At 40.4% G+C, this 12,242-nt stretch overlaps 2 protein-coding genes across 5 annotated transcripts; one reads left to right on the top strand and one right to left on the bottom strand.

Annotated features, from left to right (window-relative positions):
- The first annotated feature begins 918 nt into the window (after positions 1-918).
- On the top strand, positions 919-5,347 carry slc35a1 (solute carrier family 35 member A1). Its single transcript, XM_020097698.2, has 8 exons — positions 919-1,206; positions 1,456-1,636; positions 2,717-2,876; positions 3,208-3,360; positions 3,458-3,524; positions 3,762-3,938; positions 4,034-4,168; positions 4,551-5,347. Exons 1-8 carry the CDS (start codon positions 1,197-1,199, stop codon positions 4,676-4,678), a joined length of 1,011 nt encoding a protein of 336 aa, XP_019953257.1. The 5' UTR covers positions 919-1,196; the 3' UTR covers positions 4,679-5,347.
- An 86-nt stretch (positions 5,348-5,433) lies between these two features.
- On the bottom strand, positions 5,434-11,762 carry rars2 (arginyl-tRNA synthetase 2, mitochondrial). 4 transcript variants are annotated; one of them, XM_069514721.1, is made up of 20 exons: positions 11,594-11,762; positions 11,289-11,362; positions 10,699-10,801; positions 10,483-10,566; positions 10,295-10,395; positions 10,126-10,181; positions 9,619-9,702; positions 9,454-9,530; positions 9,214-9,372; positions 9,002-9,108; positions 8,732-8,827; positions 8,592-8,652; positions 8,168-8,244; positions 7,365-7,489; positions 6,793-6,860; positions 6,587-6,696; positions 6,363-6,458; positions 6,151-6,225; positions 5,809-5,872; positions 5,434-5,645 (listed from the first exon to the last, which is right to left on the bottom strand). In XM_069514721.1, exons 1-20 carry the CDS (start codon positions 11,627-11,629, stop codon positions 5,559-5,561), a joined length of 1,740 nt encoding a protein of 579 aa, XP_069370822.1. In that variant the 5' UTR covers positions 11,630-11,762; the 3' UTR covers positions 5,434-5,558. The 4 variants fall into 4 exon arrangements, with proteins under 4 accessions (XP_069370822.1, XP_069370823.1, XP_069370826.1 ...); XM_069514722.1 differs by having other exon boundaries at positions 11,289-11,357; positions 11,594-11,734; XM_069514725.1 differs by having other exon boundaries at positions 10,699-10,797; positions 11,289-11,357; positions 11,594-11,734.
- Between the last annotated feature and the right edge of the window lie 480 nt (positions 11,763-12,242).

Genomic DNA, 12,242 nt, shown 5'->3' with positions numbered 1-12,242 from the left:
TGTGGCCTTGATCAGCGGTGAATTGTTTTATTGTGTTTGATAACTAGCAGACAGGTCAGGTAACATATTCACCTCTCTGCAGCTTGAGCTCAGCAAAACACAGATAGATAGAAATGATCAGCTGACAAAATGAACGATTGCACTTATAAATCCATTTAATGCACCATTTAATCCAGATCAGATTGTATGACTGGTTTTATGAGTTACCAGTAATATGTCTTATCATAGGTTAGAATATCCATCTGTTTATAAACTTGTTAAAATGAGTTCCACCTTATAATTTTAGTGAAATAAAATTCTAAAGAAAACTTTCTTTAAAGGTTCAGTGTGTAGAGGTTTGTGATATCTAGTGTTGAAGTTGCATGTTGCAGCTGAACACCCCTCACCTCACCCTCTCCCTCCAAACATGAAGAATAAACTGTGGTCAGTCGTCATAAAAACTCAAAAGATGTTTAGTTTGTCCAGTCTGGACTAATTTAAAAAAACATGGCTGCCTCCGTAAAGAGGGTCGCCTCGATGTAAATACAAAGTATTTAAATATAAAGTATTTAAATATAAAGGGTCTTTTCTGGGGTAAAGAAAACTACAAATTCATACAATTTAGATGAAACGAACTGGTGAAATCATCACGAGGATGATTCTACATGAACTTTCTGACAATAGTTTCCTTTCACTTAAATCTTACACTTTAATTGTAATTAAAAGTGTTAAACGTGACAATGAAAGTATATCTTCATCTTCTTCTTCTTCTTAATTGATTTTGATAATAAATAAATAAATAAATCTTCTTTGCCTTGCAGTTGCAGTCCTCCACCAGCCCCCCGATTATGCCGCATATTTCTCTTGTGGAGAACTCTGCTGCCCCCCTGTGGTCATTATTTAGAGCTGCATCAAGTACTACGTCACTGAAGAGGGGGTGGGAGAGGAGCGGTGACGTCACTGGAAACCAGCCCCTCCGCCTTTCGATTCAGTCGCCTCGTGTTGCATTCTGGGTGATGTAGGCAGGAAGCTCCTCAGCCGCTGTGGTCGTGGTCCAGCTCCTCCGGTCCTCTCCTCCCGTCTCCCCCGGTCTCCTCCCGTCCTCGGCGGCGGACTCACCTCGGACCAGCACGGCGGACATGCGGAGGTTTTAACGCCATGTAACGAGCCGGACAACCGACCCCCGCTGCCTCCAGGACGGACACTGAACAGACACAATGGCCGTCGGTGAGTTCTAGCTGCGGCTACACGTTAGCATCAGAGCTAGCTTAGAGAAAGAACAACACGGCGGCAGAAACATTGAGAGTTTAAAGTGAATTAAAATGGCTCCTCCACGTGTGACATGTCCGTGTGACGTGGAGCCGGTGTGTGGCCGTGGTTAGTCGGTTAAAGACGGAGCCTGGTGTCGCTTCAGCCTCGAACATGGAGGATGACCCCCTTAGCTGCTTTCACCGACTCTTCCCCGTGTTCCTCCAGAAAACGTGAGCGTGGTGTTCAAGCTCTACTGCCTGACGGTGATGACCCTGGTGGCGGCCACGTACACGGTGGCCCTGCGGTACACGAGGACCATCCCGTCCGGGGACCTGTACTTCTCCACCACCGCAGTGTGCATCACCGAGGTCATTAAACTCGTCCTGAGTCTGGGCATGTTGGCCAAGTAAGTCCGCCACCTCGACCCTGATCGTGGGGAAACAACCAGGGTTTACCTGGAGGTAGAGAATGTGTTGGAGGAAACTATGGAGCGACTTCTGCCAGATGTTCTCATGGTTAATCGATTAATCATCTAGGTTATGAAGTAGAGCCTGATCGATACTGACATTGGGGAGTAATACATGTCCACACCTTTATTTAAACTCTGGCACCCACTGATGAAGTCACAATATATTCAACTCCAGAAGATAAACAAAACATCCCGAGAAAACTCAACCAAACACCAACGTTTGTCAAAAGCAAAGTCCAGAGCAAAGGTAAAAGAATGAATACAGATCTCACAATTTAATTTAAAGCAAACGAATCAGTTGATATATAAACAGCTGGAGGAAAATGAACTGAAATGGCCCTCAGGATAAAAAGTGTGTCTAACTTTTAGATTTACATCATCACCTGATAATTATTATGATTAAAACTAGAATAGTATTCAGAAAGCATTAACCAGATGTCTGTTTGACCAAGTTTCACACACTCGTAATTATCAGTCCCCTAAAGATGCCTGATTTATTTTTTTTCATCATGAATTATTCTCTGAGGAAATTATGTAAAATGTTGAAAAACGCCTCATCTCGCAACAGACCAGAACATTTCTGGACCCATTCCCTGATCTGTATCTGCACCAGAAACTGATGAGTTCTCCCCTGACTCCTCATATCACACCCTTCCATCAAGTTTTAAAATCGTGCTGCCAACTGAGAAACAAATGGAGAGAGAGGGAATATGTAAAAGTATAATTTAGAAAACATTGTCAACAATCAAATAACAGCTTTAAAACAATTCATCATCCATCAAGTTTGAAGCTTTACTTTTGAAAATATCAAGTGTTTTCTTTGCGTTTTTGTCGTTTCTGCAAAACACTGTCGCTCATGTTGTCCCATGTACTTAAACAGATGTCAGGGTTTTTTAGAGGGGAATTCAGGAACAGTGATCCACCACCTTCCATGTGTGGAATTAATTCCAATTTAGGTTTGTCAACATTTCCTCTTCTCCTCCTTTATTGGTCTGTTTTCATGTCGTCCTCTCCCAGAGAAACAGGAAGCCTCAGCAGACTGAAGAACTCCATCATGGAACACGTGTTCTTCAGCCCGAAGGAGCTGCTGAAGCTCAGCGTGCCCTCGGTGGTGTACGGAGTTCAGAACAACATGGCCTTTCTGGCCTTGAGTAACCTCGATGCAGCAGTTTATCAGGTAGGAATCCTGTTTTTTTTCTGATCATGTGGTAAAAAATGTCTTACATTGTCCAACTAAAGTCTGAGACCTACGATATTTCAACTTGAAAAGCAGAGAATCACTTAAGCAGCACTTGGATCTGTTGTGACATTTTTACTCCTTAATGAAGCTTTTCATTACATTTCAAACTTGCAGCGCTTTGTAGATTTTAGTGTAGATACATGACAGGAACATTGACGATGAAAAGTCAACAGCTCAGCGGTGTCTAGAGGAAACACTCGGCCCTCCTTCTCTTTTTATAAATAGGGAAAACATCCAGTTGTTTGACCTCAGCTGTTTTTCTGTGTAGGTGACCTATCAGCTGAAGATCCCGTGCACGGCCTTGTGTACGGTCCTCATGCTGAACCGCTCTCTCAGCCGGCTGCAGTGGTTCTCTGTTTTCATGCTCTGCGGGGGCGTCACACTCGTACAGTGGAGGCCTGCTGAAGCCACTAAAGTCCAGGTACGGGTGACTCATCATCATCTAGGTCATTTGACTATCACCGCCATGCATCGTGCTTTTTATTACCAGGTGGCTCATGTCTTTGTTTCCCACGCAGATAGAGCAAAATCCTTTTATTGGCTTCGTGGCCATCGCCATTGCCGTCATCTGCTCTGGATTTGCAGGTAACAGTGACTGTCCCTTTATATTGATTGAGCTAACACACAACACAAATCCTCTCAGTAACTCAAACAACACTGACCCAGAGCTTTGACCAAACAAATGTAAAACTTATGTTATGACAAGTGGCTGGATGTGAAGTGTTTTTATTTGCACAGGAGGTGAAGATGATATATCTGCCATCTTGTTTCAGATTTGAATGTTCTTGGTTCTAACAGGCTTGTGTTCCCACTCTGATTAAGGTGTGTACTTTGAGAAGGTGCTGAAGAGCTCCGACACGTCCCTGTGGGTGAGGAACATACAGATGTACTTGTCGGGCATTGTGGTCACACTATTGGGTGTTTTCATGACCGATGGTGAAAGGGTTCTGGAAAAAGGCTTCTTTTTCGGTTACACACCCTGGGTGTACTTTGTAGTGTGTAAGTACGATCAAACCAGAGAACGTTTTCTATTTATTTACACGTGTTTTTTCCCCACTATTGTTCGGCTGACATTGTTCTGTCTGTGCTGTCAGTCCTGGCCAGTGTGGGAGGTCTGTACACGTCAGTGGTGGTGAAGTACACGGACAACATCATGAAAGGCTTCTCCGCTGCGGCCGCCATCGTCCTCTCCACGGTGGCATCCGTCCTCTTGTTCGGCCTGAAGATAAGTAAGTTAACCACACTGTTGACGTCGTGATGGCTGAGAAGAACTTTTTCTGAGATGAGGATGTGTTTGTGCATTATTTCATTTTTTATTTAAACCATCCTGACTAACACAGTGACTTTTTTCATGACTGGTGTTAATTTAAGTTAACTCATGACTCAACAAGAACTGTTTAAAAGTTTTGTTTATGCAGAGAAAAGTCCAAAGTAAAGATGATGTGAGATTTTCACCTAGAAGTTATGATTCAGCCCTTGTTGCTTTATTTGTTTTTTAGCAAGATGACGCAAAAACTACAAAACCGATTTCAACTAAATTTGGTGATACGATGTGACACGGGTTAAGAAAGAAATCAGGAATTCTATTCTTTTTCTCTCCCTCTTGTGCAGCAATCACATTTGCCTCTGGTGCCTTACTCGTGTGCGTTTCCATCTACCTGTATGGACTTCCAAAGCAAAACACGTCCAAGCTGAGCCAGAAGGACACAGAGTCCAAACAGAAACTGATCACTGTGTGAGTCACTGACCAGCAGCAGAGACGCCCTCAGCTGCCGGAGGACCAGAGGACGGTCACATTTCTGTGGAAGTAAAAAAAAAGCTCCCGCCCCGGAGGGATCAGGTAGCTAATCCAGCTGTTTTGCTAATGAACACTCGCTTGGACTCGCTCCGTGTTCAGTTCATCACGACAGCTTTCGTTCCACTTCAATGTTTCAATCCAGCTCACCAGAAATTAGTTAGTTTTTTTTAAATCAAATTCATTTTAGTTGAAAGAAAAAAAAAACTGGCTTCATGTTAAGCTGTTTTAAAGTTTGTAAATAATGGGAAGCAATCAGTGAAGTCTTGTTTTCATCTTCAGCAACGCTGGAGTGGTATGATTCAACAGTACATACTTTAATGCCTCCGTGTATTTGTCAGGGGCGTTTAAATATCACAGATCTTTCTCACAGAGTTCTTTTTTTTAATTAGTCGGTTTTAAACCGCTCAGCGTCTCTTATGTTCGTACCACACAGTGCTGATTCTCAATGTGCCCAAACTACAGGAGAACAAACATTGACAGAAGGATGATGAGAACTTGCATGTGTGATGTTTGATATCTTTACTGTCCCGTCTTTGGTATCAGACCTGTGTTGAATTCTGCTTTGTTTTAAAGCTTTTATTAAATTTTAAAGCAAATGTGTTACAAACAACAGATGTTGCTTCTGGTTTTTTTAGTCAGTATCAAAAATCTAACTTGGTTTCTTTAGATTGGATGAAAATAGGAAAAAGACCTGAATTCAATAAAAAATACTATTTTATTTTTAATATGTAAGGCTCTTATTTACAGTACAAGTTATCTACAGCCTCTTGGCACTTGCAGCAGTGAAATAACATCGGTTAAAGATTCACATGCTTTGAATTTCACATTTTATCCACCGGTGTGATTCCGAGGATCCTCATCCCGTTGGCCAGGACCGAGCAGGCTCTGCTGAACAGTCGTAACCGCGCCTGTTGACATCGAACAAATGAGAAAACCCTTCATTTAAAAAACATAAAAATATTTGACTTCAGCAAAGATCCCACTATAAACACACACAATTAGGCAGAATACTGTTGTAATCATGATTTCAATCACATTGTCTCTGCAGAGAAGGCTGAACCCATTAAATACCTGTGCAACCTCCTGAGGGCTTCCTTTCACCAGCAGCTCTCTGTGGGCCGAGGCGATCAGGTGGCTGGAGGAGAGTGAAAAGGAAAAACGTGAATACACCCGAGTACACAGTTGAATTAACACCTCTACAAACACTTTGCAAGAACTTGAGAGAAACATATCCTATAGAATTTTAAAAATATCTCAGAATTCAGAGACAATTTTCTTGGGGAAAAAATTTTTTCTTTATAAATTAAAGAAACAATCTTCAGGAGAACATTTATTTCCTATGTGATAGCATTACCCCTCCATGATTCTTCTACAGCTAAACACTCAGCCACAGTCCGACATCCTGTTCCTTACCACAGCTTCAACAAAAAGTTGACGAGATGTTTAGGTTGGAGATCCTGGGCGGACTGATACAACACCTCGTCATAACTGCGAACATACGAACGCCGTGTTGGATGAAGGTCAAATATTTATACAAGATAACGACTCTTTTATTGACTCATATTTAAGAAGATGCAGAGGAATTATGGGATGACAATATTTGATAAGTGGTGTGGTCTGCTTACCGAAGGAGGTGCTGCAGGATGGTGACGCCCGACTGCTCCAGGAGAAGAGACGGATCAAACGTCGCAGCATCTACTTCTGCGTTCGTCCGTGTTAAACTGCAGTCAAACCATTAAAAATGCTCATAAACCATCTCACAAGTCTTGGAATTCCTGTAAGAGCTGTGCTTTTTAAAATGCAAATAATTGAATTTATATAATCATAAATTCAACAGTGGCTAACAGACCTGCAGAGTCGAGCGTGTGTGTACTGGAGGAAGACGCCCGTGTCTCCCTGTGCCTGCAGCATCCTGTCCCAGTCGAACTTGTAGTCTGAGTACAGGGGACCTTTAAAGTCCTGAGACACAGACATGAAAAATAAATCAGATTATAAAGACAAACTGAGAAATGGAGAAATCAGGTAGTTGATGTGAAGTTTAAAACTTTAATTTACCTGAACTATCAGAGCACTGATTCCCACTTTCTCTGCTGTGTCCTCGGGGTCGTCCAGTTCCTTCGTTGCTGTGGAAACAACGAGAATTGTTAAACTTGATTTACTTCATTACATTATTCACAACTAAACAATTATTCCCACAGTAGATCCTTCATCAGAGCCATTTTAAAAAGACTGGAATGGAGGCCTGGTTTTATATAATTCACTCCGTCGTTTCAACATCACCTTTCCAAACAGAGTCGATTTAAATTCATCTTTTTTTAATGTGTCATTTTCAAAATTGTCAAATTTTCAGGGTAAAATGTATTAATATTAACCTTAAATATAACTTTGACGATTGTATTAACTGTCACGCTGTCTGACAGCAAGATGAATAAAATTGATTAAATTGGTGAATAAAGGTTTAAAAATGTTGAAATGCTTCCTGTAGCCCCTTTAAATAATGAAACACCTCAACACACCTTGATCACTTTTACTGGGACACATGCAAACTGATTTTTGTCACTCGTGTATCATGTTTTAAACCTTTGTTGCTAAAAAAATAAATGTTAAATATATTCGACAGACTTTACTTTTTGTTTGGCTCATGTTGTTTAACATCCTGGTCCGAGCTTCGTTCAGCACGTCCTCCAGAAACACCACCTCACCGGTCCTGGTCTTCATCCCCCGCACCAGGCCGAAGGAAACGTGCTGACAGCTGCAGGCAAGTGAACACATTACTCGAGACACACACACACATACCAATGAAACACTGAAACATTCATCATCAATCATTAGAAGTAAAAGATCCTGTTATCTAAAACAAAGGTACTGCTTTTCAAAATAAAATGTATTATCAGTAGTTTTATTATTATTATAATTTGCTGCAGATCAAAGTACTCAGCAGTGTGTGTCATAAGTTTATTTTATACATTGTGAATTTTGTTTTAATCTTCAAAGTATCTACAGTTGTCAAAGTAGTTAAGTAAAAAACTAGAGGATTTTAGTAATGTAGTGTAGTAGAGTATCAAACCTTCTATAAAATGAATATAAAATAGTCAAGTTGAGCACAAGCTGATCCAAACTGAACTTAAGTAAATATAATAAATCCAGGCTGTGTTCTTCTAGAGCAGAAAAAAGACAAGTGCTTCTAATTAGACCATCGGTCTGTGGTGGGTGGAGTACGGATTAAATTATTACTAAATCCAAAGGAATTCCGTTTTCATTCCATTCTTAATTTCTGCTCTAGCAGTTATAAAGACAGTGCACATAGTTCTGTCAGTGAGAAATGTCTTCCCAGTATTTCAATATTATAAAATATATATTTTACAAAACTACACTTTAAATCAGTTTCCGTTAAACCCGTCTGTGTGATGTGTGGTGTTTCTCCTGCTACCTCTCCGCCCAAGGACGACCCATGGCGAGCAGAATCTGGAACAACTGTTGGAAGTGAGTCGCTTGACTTTTATCCGTCTGACAAGAGAAAAAGAAAAACAGACGCAGCGATTTAAGTGTAAAAGCAAACAAGCAAGAAACTCCAGTAACAATAATAGAAATTCAAGAGGAGAAGGAGTTGAACAAATCTTAACTTCGATGATATGTTTTTAACTTTCACACATAAACACAGACAAGAATCTAAAGAGGTTTAACCAGGGTGGGAGACTGACATCATCATTTCATGGCTGAAATACAATGAACACATTTTGTGAAACTAATTCCTTAATTGTATGAACTACTCATCACTTACAGCTGCATGAAGTTGCTTTAAAGTTAAGGGCAGTGGTGAAAAAGTGAAGATGTAAATGAGTCAGTGTCCTCACCACATAAATCATCTCATCAAAGTGGTACTTTTGTTTTCGGTCAATGGCTGCAGCCAGATCTCTGGAATGGAGAAAATACCAAAGAGGTTAACGTTGCACGGTCTGTGAAAAACTATTCTGTCAACTCGAATCGCACGGACCTGGTGATGTAGAGAGTTGTGCCGTCGCTGCGCAGCACTGTACAGACGCTGCTCATGTCTCCATCGGGGGAAAGATCCACTACACCAGTTCCCTTCCTGTAATAATAATAATAATAATAATAAAAAGAATAATACAGTATGATGATACAACTCCCATAGGTGCTGGGTGCATTTAAGTTTAATGTATCACAGAACAACCTCAACTGAAAAGACAAAATGCTGACTCTTAAACCATTTACTGATCAGAAACCATCACATACTGTCACATACTCTGAGGTTTTCAACAGGCCTCGACTCCGCAGCTGCTGCATCACTTCCTGTGCCTGACCTTGGTGCTCGGACTCCCCGGAGTAAATATCAAAGTGAACGCCTAAACGCTGCAAAGATCAGATTGTTGTTTGAATTGTGTTTTGTTTCATTTCTCCCACCAAGTGTGTATTTTAGAGATTTAACTATTCACAATGCTGTGCGGCTGGTTGTACCTTGTAAATGTGTTGATACTCGCTCACTGTGATGTCTCTGAACTGTTGCCATAACGACACGGCCTGGCTCTCGCGCTGCTCCAGCTGTCTAAAGAAGTCTCTGGCGTTCTGCCTCATGTCCTCACTCTGCTCTGCTTCCTTGTTCACTTGAACGTACACCTGACAAAAGACACTTCACTTATGAAGCATGCACCGTACTTCAGTCCACAGCATTGAGATCTTGCACACGTACAAACTCACCTCAAACAAATGCTGCAATGGATTCTGTTTTAATTTCTCCTGAGATCCAAACTGAGCAAATCCAGCTCCGAGCAAACCTGAAATCCAAGAGGGACGACGTTATTATGCCGGTTCAATGTTTTTTTTGTGTTGATTGAGATTCTAGTTTGCACAGTAGTTACTCACCAAACTGCATACCCCAGTCTCCAAGGTAGTTCATTCGAATTACGTTGTTTCCGAGGGTCTGCTTTAAGTTAGCGATGAAGTTACCTGGAGAGGGAGTTCATTTCTTTATTATTTATTTAAAGTCATCAGTTTAAAATATAAGTTCACAGTAGAACACAAGATTATTTGTAGTTATATTCTTTAATTTAAGATTTCATTTATTTGTTTTTCAAATTTATGACCAATAAATATGCAAGTAGCAGACTTTTAACAGTTGAATAATAAGTGTTTGCTGCCCCCTGATGGTCAAACAATAGAATTGCGACACTGTTTCAGTTTCTTTGGGGTTTCTGAAAATCAGTTTCTTGTCATTGGTCGGCTGACACATGAGCTATTACTGATGTTTCTGCAGTGACCTAATATTGGCCAAAGTATTGACCTGGCTGATTTATCAATCAAACTCTAGTTCACATACATATGAATCAATATCAACTACTTTGGCTTTAGTTACAGAAAAACTGAACTCACCAATAATTGTCGACCGCAAGTGTCCAGCATGGAATTTTTTGGCAATATTAGGAGAGCTGCAACAAACAAACACATCCTCTGTCTGTGAAAATGTCTATATATAACAGGTCAAGACATATAAAGGTGAAGATGTTAAAAACAAATAGAAAATACACAAAGACAAACATACCTGTATTCCACTATTGTTGTTCCTCTCTTGAGATTATTAAAAAGTTCACTATTCGACCCAAATTTCGTGTCGTCCTGATTTTCCAAAGGCTCCAACATTTTCTAAAACAAATAAAGCAGAAAGATTAGAGAAACAACAGAGACAGTAAAAACTATTTTCCAGCACTGTGGGAATGTTGGCTCACACACCTCCACTAAAAGCTTGCGATTGACTGTAAAGTTGATCATTCCTCGATCAGCAGAGATGTTTTCCACCAGGCTGTCGGGCTTCAGCTGAGAAATGCAACACGAACCACAACTTAAAAACAATAATTAATACGTTACCCTTAAAGAGCCAAGAATGTGAAACCTTGTGTGAACACGACACGAAACATAATCTCATAAGTCCTGTGAGATCTATTTTACCTGTGTGGCCAAGTTTTCCGCCTGCAGCAGAACGTCTCCGCTGGACGGCAGTATTCCATTGGCTCGTAAAGTGTTGATGGACAGTTTAAAGTCAGCAGTCTGCCTGAGGAGAACAAGACCAACAAGCTTTAATAAACTGGTGAGAGGAAAAATAAAACACTGCATTTTTCATTATGGTGTTTTGTTTTTCCAACAACAAACATAAGAGGATATGTACTATTTTATCTAACTATCTATTTAATCTATGTAATACAGATTTTGTTTGTTCATTTCCTTACAGATGTTGACTAATATTTCTAAATTTAATAACTAAGATGCTATTAAAACCCATAGCATATGTAATCAACATTCTCCAAATTGGGGTTTTGTTTTTTTCCCCAAAACAAAAAGAGAAGATAATATATCTGTAATAAAAGATGTTGAACAATAAATAAATCTAATTACTAAATATAATCTAAATTTTGCAATTAAGATCTATTATATGCATGAATATTTCCTTGACTATCTTTGAATCATAAAAACAAACCCCAGGATGTGTTTCTCTCTCTGATACAGAACTGAGGAATAAAACAGAGAGAAAGACACTTAACTGTTTCTTAAAGACAGGAACAGCTGAGAGAGCTGGAGAGAACACGTCCTCGTGCTGCTGCAGGGTCCTGCTGAGCTACACACACACACACACACACACACACACACACACACACACACACACACACACACACACAGAGAGAGAGAGAGAGAGAGAGAGAGAGAGAGAGAGAGAGAGACAGAGAGAGAGAGAGAGAGAGAGAGAGAGGTTCAACACTTTCTTGTTTTGATTCGTTCCAGGGTCACGGGCATGTTAGCATTAGCACGCGGTCTCATTTGGTTTTCTACACGTTGAGTGTGTCGTCACCTTCGCTGCGATGCTCCTCCTGAAGAAGCTCGCCATGTTTCCTGCAAAGTGCCGGCACGATGTTTTAATCCTCGCTAGGAAACATTAAGAAATCCTCTCATGTTGCGCTCACAGCCTGCAGCGATGCGACTGATGCACTCCCGCACGGAAGTAGCAGGGCTTTCCGGTCAGCTCGTCCAATCAGAAGCTTTGTTGCGGAACGACGTCACCGACCAAGGAAAAAAGTTTGTTTAGCCGGGTCAAGTTTGACTGACAGCAGAGCCTCCTCTAGTGTTATATTAAAAAATATAAAAGAGGACAAACACTTCATCCAGAATCAAATAAACACAGTATGTGTTTTATTATACGTTTATTCATCTTTTTGGCGAATGTTTGGATCCAGAAATGTACAATTAGGAACAAAAACCTAATAATTGATAAATAACTAGTCATTTTCTTGATGCTGAACAATATGTAAGAGTCCCCTCTGGTATTGAATGATCCAAACTGACAGGCACACTGATTAAAAAAAAAAAAAGATTCTGTTCACGTATAAATGTCAGAGATGATTGTGTATCATATAAAATCAAAGGGGTTTGTGAGAAGATGTTCTTTGTAATCTGGGATGAATAATAATAGTAAAAGTAGTGCCAGCAGAACGTGTTTTTGC

This window comes from Paralichthys olivaceus, chromosome 19 (genome assembly GCF_024713975.1).
Source record: "Paralichthys olivaceus isolate ysfri-2021 chromosome 19, ASM2471397v2, whole genome shotgun sequence".
Taxonomy (NCBI): domain Eukaryota; kingdom Metazoa; phylum Chordata; class Actinopteri; order Pleuronectiformes; family Paralichthyidae; genus Paralichthys; species Paralichthys olivaceus.
This window is presented reverse-complemented; position numbering and strand designations above follow the sequence as displayed.

Bases quoted from the DNA above. Each gene is read 5' to 3' on its own strand.
- slc35a1 (XM_020097698.2), top strand. The intron at 3,361-3,457 runs GTACGGGTGACT...TTTCCCACGCAG, and splicing joins CTGAAGCCACTAAAGTCCAG to ATAGAGCAAAATCCTTTTAT. The intron at 3,525-3,761 runs GTAACAGTGACT...ACTCTGATTAAG, and splicing joins CATCTGCTCTGGATTTGCAG to GTGTGTACTTTGAGAAGGTG.
- rars2 (XM_069514721.1), bottom strand. From the start codon at position 11,629: ATGGCGAGCTTCTTCAGGAGGAGCATCGCAGCGAAG. The intron at 9,703-10,125 runs GTGAGTTCAGTT...CTCCCTCTCCAG, and splicing joins CTTGCGGTCGACAATTATTG to GTAACTTCATCGCTAACTTA. The intron at 6,697-6,792 runs GTAAATTAAAGT...TCTGTGTCTCAG, and splicing joins TCAGTGCTCTGATAGTTCAG to GACTTTAAAGGTCCCCTGTA.